Below are 14,007 nucleotides of genomic sequence, written 5' to 3' on the forward strand. Positions count from 1 at the left end.
ACTCTCCCTTCTTTGCTGAGACTTCTACAGGGTTGAGATGGCATTTTCAGCATCAACCTTGGTTTCTTTCTACCTCATTCCTCTGAGGTGTTTTTATTACATGCTTAGCATGGTGTATTTCCGCACAGAGCTTGCTCTAGAGGGTTTCTTTCTTACTTAATAGAAGTCTCTTTTTTGAAAAAAAGAAAAAAAAAATACTGGTGCTGAGCATTGCAAACAATGCAGCTGAAGTTGATTAGAGACACATACTTGGAGTATAATGGCTATTGTGAGTGATAGTGTGCTTCATGACTCAGCAAATTTGGAAGGGCTACAAATTACGCAGTGGCTCCAATCCTTGCTTTGCTAACTCATGAAGTACACTCTCACTCATGAGATACACCTCTGGCCTCACTCCTTATCACTCTAGATGCGATGCATATTTGTTTTCATGGAGTTTCTTCTTCTTCCATAGAATTTGCTTGGGAGACATTGCCAGCCTTATTGCATTGCAGATTTGGAGAGCATAGAATTAGCTTGGGAGACCATTGCCCCAGTCTTGCTGCCTGGCAGATTTGGAGAGCCATATGCACAGAGGATTTAGATGGGACTCAGAGTAAATGCTTCTCAGTGGCTCTAAGTAAATAATCAGGGTCTTTAGGGACTCAGAGGATTTAGATGGGACTCAGAGTAAACGCTTCTCAGTTGCTCTAAGTTAAAAAAAAAAAACTTATATTAGGTATGAAATAAAGCCATACCGAGTAAAGCATTCAAGGTATCCATACGTCCTTGAAGCATGAAAGAGCCATGAGGGTGGCTAAAAATGCCAAACCAAACCTTGGTTTTTCATGTTTGCAAAAACAGTCTATGTCACATTACTTCTTTGAAAGTGGTTTTGCTTCTGACTCGTCTTTTCATTATAGCCTTTACTAAATCCCAGTTTTATCTTTAATCATCGCCGGGTTTTGACTTCATGTTCTTACTTTGGATTTTCTCTGTTAGACTTAACACATTATTAGACTGATTTACTTAAAAAGAAAATCATTGATTCTATTCAGTTGCTTTCAGATGGAAGGAAGCCATATCAATATTGGACACTCAACAACTTCCTGAGGATGAATCATTACGCTGGAAATATTTTCGATGGCTAATACAGACAGGCCAGGCAAACAGATTTTTATAGACAAGCAGAACAATAAGCTTTTTACTTGTGATGACCTTTAAAACTCAGGAAAAATCATATTTTCTGCAATAAATATCGATGAAGCATCCTATAAAATGCATTTTAATCTGATCCACACTTATATGTATAGGATTTTTTGCTCTCTTGATATAAAAGGATACATATTATGAATATTGGGAAATGGCAAAAGAATTAATTATGTTTCAATTGTAATTTCCAGATAGAGGAAGCTGGAAAAGAAAGAGCATTATCTGGAGATATTTTGGGTGCCATTCGGATTTTTCTTTATGGCTGCCTTCCTGGACTGGCTGCTGATTATGCTTTAAAGTCATCTGCTGATCTGATACAGGTTTACTGATTTATGTAAACGAACCAAATTTTCCAGCCATCTTGAGCTTTTGGAACTTATCCACGTCTGTTTTATTTTCATCAGACTGAATTACTAGATGTTATAACCAATGCACTTTCTCAAACAGGAATGCTTGAGAAGGTGCAGACTCTCCCTTGCAAATTCGTTGAAATTTTTGCATTCAATTTTCTGTTTGAGTGTGATGACCTCTTCTTCTTAGCATCATTTTGAATCGCATCAAAATGTAATTGCATTCAAAATGCAGCTGGGAGAGTTCATGGAGAAACGGGGTCATCTAGATAAAGCAAAATCAGCATACCAAAAAGGGCATTTATATGGTCGAGCCGTGGAGCTAGCTCGTTGGAATTTTCCAAATGATGTACCAAGACTTGAAGAAGAATGGGGTGATTGGATGGTTTCCAAAAATCAGGTTGATTACCTTGCAAGGAGTTGTTTTTCCCCCAAAAAATATAAGTATTTTCTATTGATGGTTGAAATGAATATAAAAAATTCTACTATCTTTGAGGCATTTGAAAGAAAAACCTGTCTTTGAGGCATTGAAAGAAATAACCTGGCTGCTGCACAAACTGCTTCTCTGGGTTTCGTCTCACTACTATAGAACCAATGCAATCCATGAAAATATGAAAGATGCCTTGCAGAATTGCCCTTTCTAATAGGAAATATTTTATAACAGTCTATACCTTGATACCAAATTCCTTGCAAAGCCAAGCCAGATCTCTTCTTGTAACCATCTATATCTTGGTACCAAATCACTTGCAAAGTGTAAATCATGTCCAGTCATATGCTGATAGAGTGGCTGCATGACATACTTGCTTCCTTCCCATCAGTAGGATCCCACCACCAGGCTGAATCATGCTACCCAAATGTTATAAGTGGTGATACTAGCAATGATCTCCTAGCCGCTATATTTGGAGATAATTTTGGGCACAGTCTTGTAGGTGGACTGGCGTCATGACCCTCCTAACTCGTAATCGTCTCTTCACTCACCATGTAAGCAAGAGAAACCATCTCGATGGAGAAGGGATGTCGCCCCTCTATAAGCCCCATATAAATGCTCAAAAGATGTGCCACACCCTTGCAAACATTCTGAGTGAGCACTTCCAAATGCTCTATATTGACTCCATAAATAATGGGAAATCATCCCCTGGTCCCATATCATACAACAGTAATAACAAGTGAGTGACATCCCGTCTCAATCAGCATGTGCCACCAACCAAAACAAGTAAGATATCTCTTGTGGCCGAGGGCTCGCAAGACTAGGAGCTAGTAAGCACCTCGTGGTGTACAAAAAGGGCACTTAACACTGTTCTCATGTGCTTCCCTTACTAGGCGAGCCAAAACTACTTTATTGAAGACAATTGGAGCTTGGGAGATGATGCACCTCCCCGTTACCCCCTCCCTCCAGCTGCCCCCACCCCACCTTCCTATTGCCTCCTTCCTCCCCTTCCCTACCCCACTGCTCTCCTTGCTCCTTGCTGACCCCTCCCTGCTTCCTCGCCTCCCTGCCTCTCCTTTCTTCCCCTCTCCTGCTGTTTCTGCCCCTTCCCCGCCCTCTGCCCCTGGCCTGCGGTTCCTGCCCCCCGCCTCCCGTCCTTTGCCCCCCACCTACTGCTCCTGTCCCCTCCCTCCCATTTCTGCCCCCACACCTCACTTCACTGCACCCCGCCTCCCTTTCTTTCCCCCCCCATCACATGGCCTGCCCCCGCCTTCCCTCTCCCTCTCCCTTAGCCTCCCCCCCCCCCCCCCCCCCTCTCTCTCTCTCCCTCAGCCCCTCGCCTCTCAGCCCCTTCATTCTCAAATCCCACCCTCTCATCCCCTCCCATTTCATCCTCTTTCTTTAGTAAGGGATGGAGTTTTCTTTGTTTTTGAGTCAGCTGTCATATTTGGTTGATGAATGCATACCCATTCAGTCAATCCTCGACCACGTCCACCGGCTGCGAGTACCTACATATTTTCAAAAGATGAGTCTCTGCTGCTGCAGCTCCAAAAGGATGTGGAGTTCAAGAGCTCCCCCACTCTCTTTGCTCACATCCATGGGTCCCAGCCTTGGAGATCATAGGCTAGGGACTGGATGCTTGTTGTCTTACTATGGATTTCACTCCCTGTCATTCTATTTTCAAAAAGAAGACTTCTATTAAATATGTGTAGTGGATATTCACAACCACGGTTAGATGTCAAAGGGGACCATGTGACCAGTTGACCACCAGGTCGACCATGACAAACTGTGCGACAACCATGTCAGCCAGGTGACAACCATGTCAGCCAGGTGACAGCCATGTGACCAGTGACAACTATGACAACCATGCCACCCATGGTGAGAACTATGTCAAACGACCACCAAAGCAATCATGTGACAACTTGTGCAGAGGCAGCTCCTTGCCAACTAGGAGCCACAAGCGCCAAGAGGTGTAGGTGGAGCAGTGAGAAAAACCAAGAGCTACACTTGGAGATAGTTGGCCAGGTGACAACCATGTGACCCGTGACAACTATGACAACCATTTCACCCATTGTGACAGCTATGTCAAGTGACCACCAAAGCAATCACATGACAACTTATGCAGAGGCAGCTCCTTGCCGGCTAGGAGTCACAAGCGCCAAGAGGTGTAGGTGGAGCAACGAGAACAACCAGGAGCTGCACATGGAGAAGTTAAGTCCACGCCCACTAGGAGTTAGAAAACTAAGTGGTGCACATGGAGTAGAGCACATGAAGCAATCAACCAATCAGGAGGTGCACATAGGGTAATTATGTTACCAAATGGGAGGAGGATGGCGAGTTAGAAGTGGTTGAAGCCATCAAGAGTCGGAGCATGGAATGGCTAAGGGAGACAGAGAGACTAGCAATTGGGAGAACCGAAGAAGATTCTCAGCAAGGAGAAGGGACTCTCCACAAGGCAATAGTGGGGATGAAGGGGAGGGGAAGAAGGGGATAGGTATTGGATGAAGGAGGAGAGGAGAGTGGGAGGAAGGCTTGAGTTATGAGGAGCTGGCCCCATGGTGTTCTGCTGGTGTATTTTCTTTGTTCAGATCTTGTACATTATGCGTCCTTCCATCTCTGGTTGCAACTCCCAGTCCTCTTCATTTTGTATTCCCCTCTCTTCATCCCTCTTCACCTCATACAATGGACCTTGTGTCATGTGGCTTGAGTTCTGTTTCATTCATGTTGAAGGTTGGATCTTGTGATTGAGCTCTACTTTAGCATCTTGCTCATTCACATCACTCTTGCACTCATATCGCGCTCGCACCATCGGTGACACCATCATCCCCTGCTCGTTCCATCTTACCGTACCGGGGCATGCTCAATCAAGCACAGCAGCATAAAAAGGAAATAACAAGCGCTAACTATTCACCATCTCATCCACGACAAGAGAACCCATCATTTTCTTTCCCACGGTCTTGGCTGCTTGAAGTGGAGGGGGACTTTCCCCTTGAGGATACTCCGGAACATGAAGGATTGGGAACGGGGGAGACAAGTCTCCAAGCATGCCCCAGGTTGATCAGGCAAGGAACCTGTGGTACCTCAACATTGGGACAGCGGACCAATCTCCGCATTTGAAAGTAGCTAGTTGGGTTTGGGAACATGATTATCTTCTAGCAACAGTAATTGATTTTTTCCAAGAATATGTGGATGTCTTTGCCTCGTCGTACAAGGGTTTGAAGGGGGTGTTGGCTGAGCTCATGGAGCATCGCATTGATTTATACCCCAACTTAGACCCAGTGATCAGAGGACCTTATCGTATGAATCCCAACTATGGTGAGTGTTGGAATATGAAGCCAAAGTGAGTCTAAAATGAAAGTTCTAGGTGTGTTTTTATAGTCTAGTGAGTCCTAGACATGCCACGTGTCATATTGGGAGCTATGCCATATACACTATGGCTTTCTAGAGTCTAGTGTCACACTATATAGTGTTGTACTTGTCTATTGTCTATGACATTAGTCAACATCAAGCTTTATATCATGTGAGTATTTTGGTTATCATTGCCTAGCACTTGTTCTTTCATTTTCCTTTCCATTCCGTTCCTAGCTAGCTACTAGATCTCTTCATGTGGTATCAGAGCCATGTTCCTAGCCCTGCTCTATCTTTCCCTTTCCCTTCCAAGAGGTTGAGGTGAGGGAGGCCAATGAAGCTACTCTACCTCCTCCTCCTTGGAAGGCTTCTCTCTTCCCTCCTTGCTTGAGCTCTCTTCTCCACGCCATGATCTGCCACCTCTCTTCTCCTTCCTTCAGCTACATCTTTCTGTGACCTGCGGACAATGTGACTCTTCTATTCGGATCTAGAAGCAGAATCACGGCTTTGTGTCTTCAGCAAAGTTGTAGAGGACCTTGAGTACTACAAATTTCGTTTTTATATCATTGCAATCCGAGTTTTCTGTGAAAAGTTACAGCCCTTGCAAGAAGTGATGAAATTTGTTTCTGCGCGCGAATTTTGTTCTGGAGCTCAATGATTTGACAGCCCAAGCATGATGCAGCCAGCTCAACGTGGAGCTGTCTAATCATCTTCATCATTGACCTCTGCTCCAACCCACCATTTGCTCCTTCTGTCCGACATTCTCTTGGAACTGCTGCCCGCAAGTTGGTGTCCGTATTCTGCCTGCCATTCTGCTCCACGTAGCTCTGCTGCCCACACAGCTGTGAGCTCTTGGCATTACATTGCGGTGACTCCTTCACGTGACTACTCCAAACTTTGGTGAAGACTTCCTGAGCTAAATGTGAGTTCTCCGAAACTACTCCGACACACTCCACTACCGTGATCTCTCTAATTAGTGCATTACATCGAGCTTGATGTAGACCACTCTACATCAAAAAGTGACTTCTTCAACATTGTTGATTCGATCGGTGCCTGAGGTACTTTGCATTGATTGACTTTCCAATCGATCGTGGTACTTGAGGCTTCTACTTCGACATTGGTGACTCTCCTTCCTGCATTTTGAGAGTCATCGTGTAATTGCTCCATGTAGCTACCCATGGACTTCACCGACACATATTTTGGGGCATTCCTGCCTAGCGCTTCATCGACTTGCAGGGATGTGCACACATGTGCATTAGCTACTTGGAGGACATCTCTTTCACAAAGATATATTTTTATTTATTACTACACGCTTTATGTATTTTGGGATACTCTGCCCTGGGTAGTCTCCCTAAAATGATATGTATTGAGTGTTTGGTTTTCAGAGTCTAAAGGTCATCTGCCTTGGATAGTCCTCCTAAAAAGATGTATTGGTTTTCCTATTTTGGTGTGTGGCTTCCTAACATGTCCTGTTATGAAGCCAAGGGGGGATGTACTGTGGGAGCCATGTATTGGCTTTGATAGGTTTAGAGGGGGATGTATTATGGGAGCCATGTATTGGCTTTGATAGGTCTCGTTATCAGGCCTGGCCGAGTTCCAGGATGGTGGTGTATTCCTAGACCTATGGGCTGGTCATGTAGCCATGCTATAACGTGAGCCTCTGAGCATGTTGAGTCTCAAGCCATGAGAGCGCTTGGATCAACCTCTGAACACTCTCAGACTTTAGCCTCTGAGTTACATAGGGTGCATAGTTTGATGACCGTCATTGTTATGTTCTGTTATTGGTTTCATTCCAATAGCCCCTCACCTTAGACCGCTGTCAGTGTCATGTTCTGTTCTTGGTTCCATTCCAGTAGTCTCTCACCTTGCCTTCATGGGGGGGTGTTGGAATATGAAGCCAAAGTGAGTCTAAAATGAGTGTTCTAGGTGTGTTTTAAAGTCTAGTGAGTCCTAGACATGCCACGTGTCATATTGGGAGTTATCCCATATACACTATGGCTTTCTAGAGTCTAGTGTCACACTATATAGTGTTGTACTTGTCTATTGTCTATGACATCAGTCAACATCAAGCTTTATATCATGTGAGTATTTTGGTTATCATTGCCTAGCACTTGTTCTTTCATTTTCCTTTCCATTTTGCTTTTCATTATGGTTTCCACATTTCCATTCCGTTCCTAGCTAGCTACTAGATATCTTCAGTGAGTCTGTCCAGGCTGACGTTCAAAAGATGGAGCAAACAGGGTTAGTTAGTCGACCACTCTAAGTGGGTTAGTGGAATTGTAGATGTACCCAAAAGAGAGACCGTGTTGACTATCGGAGTTTGAATGCAGCCGCACGAGAGAGAGGTTTCCCCTTCCCTTCACTGACAGGGTGTTAGAGATAGTGGCAGGTCATGCTCTATACTCATTCATGGATGGTTATAGCGGGTATAACCAATTCAGGGTCCAAGAGCAGGATAAGTCTAAAACCACCTTTCTCACCACTCAATGGGGAACTTACACATACCGGATGTTGCCCTTTGGTCTATGTAATGCACCGGCCACATTTCAATGCCTTGTCACCAAACTATTGCATAATGATTCGGCCATACAGAATGATCATCTACAAAAGTTGAGATGGGTATTTGATAAGTGCACAGAAATCTGCTTATGCTCGAGTCCTGACAAGTGCTTCTTTTTAGCACTACAAGGATTTCTTCTTGGCCACCTTGTTTTGGATGAAGGGATGACTATAGATGCAGCCAAGGTGGAGGTGATACTCACAGTACCTATTCCTCGCAATCCAAGATAAGTGAAGTCCTTTTTGGGGCACATGGGTTATTACAGAAGGTTCATCTGTTCTTATGCTGACATTGTTGTAGCCCTCACAGAGCTTCTTCGCCAAGATAGATCCTTTATCTGGTCTGAATCCCAACAATTAACATTTCAGGATTTGAAGGAATGACTACTGAGGGCAACCATTCTACGACAACCTAACTGGGATGTCATTTTTCATGCGCATTTGGATGCAAGTGGACCGACCATTGGTGCAATATTGGCCCAGCCTGACAAGGACCCTAAGCTGGAATTGCTTATGTACTTTGCTAGTAGACAACCGAACGGAGTAGAATGGAGCTACAACACCATTGAACGGGAGGGTTTAGGTATGGTTTATGATGACGAAGTACCAATATTACCTGTTTGGTATTAAGTTTATTATCGTTTTACTGATCATCAAGCTCTGAAGTATTTATTGAATAAACCCACCCTTGGGGGTAGGTTGAGCAGATGGATTCTTCTTTTTCAAGAATTTGAATTTGTCATCGTGGTGAGGGTTGAGAGGTCGCATCAACCTGCATACTACTTGTCACGGATAACTTCGGGAGAAGCAGCCACTAGAGTTGAAGATGAGCTGCCAAAAGCTAGCCTTTTTGGCATCACGACCTTGAGGGATGAATGTTTGTTTGAAGTAGAGTGTTTCCCACTATGGTACGATAACATAATTCATTAGTTGTCCACGGGTGAGTTTCCTAAAGGGCTTACCCCAGCAAGGAAGAGTACGCAGATCATTCAGGCAACACCATTCAAATTGATTGCTGGGAAGCTTTACAAGTTGGGTTAAGACCATATTTTGAGGTGGTGCGTGCTCCCTCACGAAACTCCATCCCTCCTTGAGGAGGCTCATGCTAGCATGGGGGATGGTCATATGGGCCCTGAAGGCACTGCTTGAAAAATCATGTAGGCAGGGTTATGGTGGCCAAAGTTGTTCCAAGATTTTCATGCCCATGTGTGAAGGTGGTGACTCGTGTCAAAGAGCAGCACCTAAACCCACCAGACGTGAGTATCTTTCCCTTAAGCCATTTGATCCAATACCCCCTTTCTATCATTGGGGTTTGGATTTCGTTGGGCCCATCACTTCGGCCACAAGAAGGGGAAACAAGTATGTTTTAGCTGCCCCACGGATTACGGTACGAAGGGGGTGGAGGCCAAGGCAGCCTCCACTTGCATAGCTCGAGTGGTGGCCCACTACTTACATGTATCAGATCATATCTAGGTTTGGGTGTCCAGTGGAATTGATGAGTGACAGAGGCTCGCATTTCATCAATGATGTCATCATTTAGTTAGTCACCCAGATGCAAATGTTTCGCAAGACATCCACTCCCTATTATCCTTGTGGCAATGGATTGGCAGAAAGTAGCAACCAAACTTTTGGTGGAATTGTGACCAAACTTTGCGTTTGTTGTCTAAAAGATTGGGATGAGTTACTCCCAATTGCTTTATTCGCTTACCGGACCGCCTACAAGGCCAGCGAGTGCACCAGATACGCTACGCAAATACCGTAGACTGGTACGGAGGAAGAAACTAGACTTCGTTCATCTGAACGAGGAGGAGCTACTAAACATTTTGTTTAGTAACAACTCTAAGGACTTCTGGCGGAGATTTCTAGAAGGATGGTCCCCTCCACCACTCACTGACACTCAGATCTGGTTTGATTATGCACGCACACTTTATGACATCTCAAATCAGCCAGTCCCTAATCTCTCACACATGCCTCGCCCCACATCCTGCACCCTCTTCACTAGAGAAGGGGTAAAGGATGCCGTAACGAAACTTCATAATGGCCGAGCGAAGGATCATGAGGGGCTATGCATTGAGTTCATTGCATATGGGATTAACCTCCTAGCCCCGATCTTAGCAAAGCTTTTTGATGAAGTTGTTTGTTTGGGGTTTCCACACACTTGGACCATTAACACTATCTCACCCATCCACAAGGCAGGGGGTCCCATGAGCCCGAAGAACTACAGGACCATTATGATTGGACATGTCAGGTCCAAGATTTATGCATCAGTACTTGACTCCGAGGTTAGCAGACTTGCAGAGTATCGAGGACTTAGAGCAGCAGGACAGGATGGATTTCAGCGTGATCATGGAACCATGGACCACATTCTCATGCTCAGATGTATCATCGCGGAGGCGAGGTCATGGAAGCAGAGGGTTTATTGTTGCTTTGTGGATTTTCGCAAGGGATTTGACATGGTTCCGAGAGCTTGCCTCATACGGCGCCTACAGGACTTGGGTTATGACCAGGAGATCATTTGGGCTGTCATGGCACTTTACGAGAGAGTTTCAGGCAGAGTTCGGGTAGGATCTGGGTGGACAAACGAGATCATGAGCACCATCGGGGTCAAACAAGGGTGTCCTTTGTTGCCTACCTTATTTGGCCTCTACATTGACGAGACAGTGATGCAGAGACAGGGGGTGTAGGTTGCTCTCTTGCGGGCACGCTGATCGAGATATTGCTCTACGCAGATGGCGTGGCTCTCTTGTCTTCCTCGGCAGAGAGGCTTCAGAGACACGTAGACGCACTACAGTCCTTTTGTGAGTCTCATGATTTGAAGGTCAACCTGGGTAAAACCAAGGTCATGATCTTCAATACATCTCGAGCCATCATGCGTCAGGAGCAGTTCACATTTAAGGGGTCATCTGTTGAGATAGTTTCATCATACACTTATCTTGGGGTTATCTTCTCCGGACCCAGCTTCACTATAAGACCCGCGATGCAAGCACGCTTGAGTAGAGCGTATGCTTCATTGGCAAGACTAGAGAGGTAGTGCTTCCGCTCGCACTTTCAAGATCCACGCACCAAGGGGTTGCTTTTTGACTCTTTGGTTCACCCTGCGGGGATGTACGGCAACCCTTGTTGGGGGCCAGACTTGTCGGATACAGAGTAGGCCCGTGTGGAGCGGCTACAGGTTCTCATGTTATCACGGATGATTCGTGGTAAGTCCTCACCAGATTATTCAGGCTGAGTTTGATCACCCCCTTTACAGCTAGATGCTACATTTCAGGTCATCACGTATCTGTACCGAGTTAGGGAATATGGGGATTATACCTTAGGGCGTAGTAGGCTACCATAGATAGCCCTATCCTCTTCTATGGGACTTGCAATAGGAGGAGACCAAAGGTGTTGGTATGCACGTACAGAGAGATGGTTTGAGCAACTGGGGCTCCACATGGATAGACTACCTCCCTTCCAGTACAGCATGGATGCTCCTTTTTCTCCCCTCCTATCACACGAGGTCAACCAGGTTATCTGTGAGGATCTACTACAGCTACACACATTTCGGACCTGGTTGGCACCGAGTGAACTTCCAGTGAAGCTTAGCTTCTACAGAGACCACTTCTTACATATCACAGCGGAGGGTTTCATTGACCCACAAGGATACACGTAGATTCACCTACCCCACTCGCTGAGGATCTCTCTTGGGCAATTCCGGGTCTCTTCACAAAGACTTCGCATCGAGAGTGGCAGAGCAGAGCGACTACCCAGGTAGAGGCGCATATGCACACTGTGTGACATGCAGGAGGTTGAGACAGAGGAGCATGTCATCTTCAGGTGTCCTGTGTACTATGAGATCCGAGGGCGTTTCCATTGCCTCTTTAGGGATAGTTATGGGATTTTGGCCCGTTTCCTCTCCTACCCAGACCAGCAGTGTTTGGCAGGTTTCATTCATGAGGCACTTACATACCGCGAGAGGATACTCCGAGCACGGAGATAGGAGCAGACTTCTTCCTCGGCCAATCCCTCTCAGAGCTCTATCACGGAGTTCTTTCAGCTAGATCAGATGGACCCCCACGAGATGAGGCCTTGACATGGTCGTGAACCTAGAGCCTGTGACCCGACAGCTTAGACAGAGGGTCGACACACAGATCACACTTGGGGACATCCCCTCCTTGTTTAGAGTCGGAGCCCGACCGACGGGGGTCACAGTAGCCCTGGTCAGACACAGAGCTACGACCAGGAGACGTGCCAGGACCGCACCTCTGAGTGGCCGACAACACTCTATTGCCGACTTCATGCCTTCACTGCCACATCTATCTTGATATCTTGCTGCTGCTGATGATGATGATGATATTGATGACGATGCTGAGATTGATATATAGTTGACCATCGACATGACTATGTTGTACTTAGGACTTAGTATTGCCATTCTGCATTTTTGCATTTTGCATTGGTATGGATGCTCGTTTAGTAGCTCCACTACCACATCTTGTTGTATCAGGATTTTCACAGTCTCATAGAGCCATCGGTCTTCTGAAGACTTTAATAAACTTTCTTTCTTTCTTTCTTTCATATCACCTTGTTAACCTTGATGGTCATCATGGTGACAACCTTGTCACCCCTTGTCGCCCATGCAATACCAGTGAGGAGAAACTTGTCACCCTGTGACACCCTTGTCATCCTTGTACTCTTGTCACACTCTCATCACGATTGTCACCTGGATATTATGTCATCACCCCGTAACACCATTGTCTCCCCTCCCCCCAGTGACACCTTTACCATCCTTGTCCACTTGGCTATTTTTGGCAAGCTCTTGCTATTTTTGTCCATCTCTTGCTATTTTGGGCCACCATAGCTTTTTAGCCACACTCGGATATTTTCAACCCCTTTGCTAATTTTATCCCCTTTGAGCTCATACATTCCATTCTCCTACTTCTCGCAGCCTCCCTCTCTCAGCTCTTGCCTTTCTTGCCTCACAGCTCCTACACTTCCCTTGTACAGCCTCGCCTCTACAGCCCCCCTCTCCCCTCCTCGCCCCTCTTGCCCTTCCCTCCCCCTAACCTCTAAAGCATCCCCCCTTCTCTCTGGCATCGCCCCCCTCCCCTCGCCTCTCCTCTTGTGCGCCCCCTCGCCTCTCCTCTCATACTGCCCCCTCCTCCTGGCGGTGCGCCACGCTCACCTCTGCTCTCATGCTGCTCCCTAGACTCTCCTCTCAGTATGCCACCCCTCCCCTTTCTCTCTTGCATCACCCCCCTCTCACCTTGACGCTCCCCCTCGCCTCTCCTCTTGTGCACCTCCTCACCTCTCCTCTCACGCTGCCCCCCCCTTGCCCCTCCTCTCTGTGCACCCCCACCTCTCCCCTCATACTGCCCCCTAGCCTCTCCTCTCAGTGCGCCCCCCCTCCCCCATCTCTCCTGCATAGCCCCCTCTCACCTTGACACCCCCCCTCGCCTCTCCTCTAACTCTGCCCCTTGCGTCTCCTACCCCACACCTCTCTCTGTGGCACCATTTCTTGTCTCTGTTCTGCATGTTCTCTTTTGCTCACATCCCCCTTCTCTCTTCTCGGGCTCTCCCTTTGGCAGTTACCAGAGGTTCATGCTGGAACAACCTTGACGAAAGTACAAACATCGCCTCCCAAAGGACACCCTCTTCACTTCCTTGTCAACCATGAGTTCACGCAGCTCCTCTCCGCATCCCCATCCAGTACGAGGTTCCTCTCCCCTCCCCACATCAGTCTCCATGGGCACAAGTTCCTAGCACTCTCCAAGAGAGGTTCCTCATCCCAAGCGACACAAAGTGGCTCCCAGTTCTCTATCTAGATCATCTATCCCTTCGGGCACACCAGATATTACAGTCATATCGGACGAGGATTGCATACAGACTACAATACTGGGCATTGTCTCTGAGTGCATCAGCATCCAATTTTGATCATGGTCGCTCAGATTACCATCCTCTAGAGGGATCCCATGGCCCCGGCAGCACATCCCCTTCCCGTCCCACATCCTCTCTCTCTAAGATCAAGGTTGTCTTCAAACTCCTCCTTGATCCCAATCCTTCACTATCCTCCATCCTGTTAGGAGCTGAAATTGAAGCAGTGTCCCTGACCCAATTGACAAGGTGGATATTCCGTCTGTGGTGGATGGTCATCTT

At 46.6% G+C, this 14,007-nt stretch overlaps 1 protein-coding gene across 1 annotated transcript in view; it reads left to right on the top strand.

The window, feature by feature from the left end:
- Positions 1-14,007, top strand: part of LOC147899315 (intraflagellar transport protein 172-like) — a 440,631-nt gene that overhangs the window by 230,104 nt on the left and 196,520 nt on the right. The window contains exons 21-24 of the mRNA XM_087377692.1: positions 1,048-1,144; positions 1,383-1,511; positions 1,596-1,652; positions 1,777-1,941. Coding sequence (XP_087233818.1) covers positions 1,048-1,144; positions 1,383-1,511; positions 1,596-1,652; positions 1,777-1,941 — 448 coding nt within the window. The remainder of the gene's footprint in view (positions 1-1,047; positions 1,145-1,382; positions 1,512-1,595; positions 1,653-1,776; positions 1,942-14,007) is intronic.

The sequence above is a fragment of the Dipteris shenzhenensis genome, chromosome 8 (genome assembly GCF_047967505.1).
Source record: "Dipteris shenzhenensis isolate YYH24624 ecotype China chromosome 8, Dip_SZ_1.0, whole genome shotgun sequence".
NCBI classification, from domain to species: Eukaryota; Viridiplantae; Streptophyta; class Polypodiopsida; order Gleicheniales; family Dipteridaceae; genus Dipteris; species Dipteris shenzhenensis.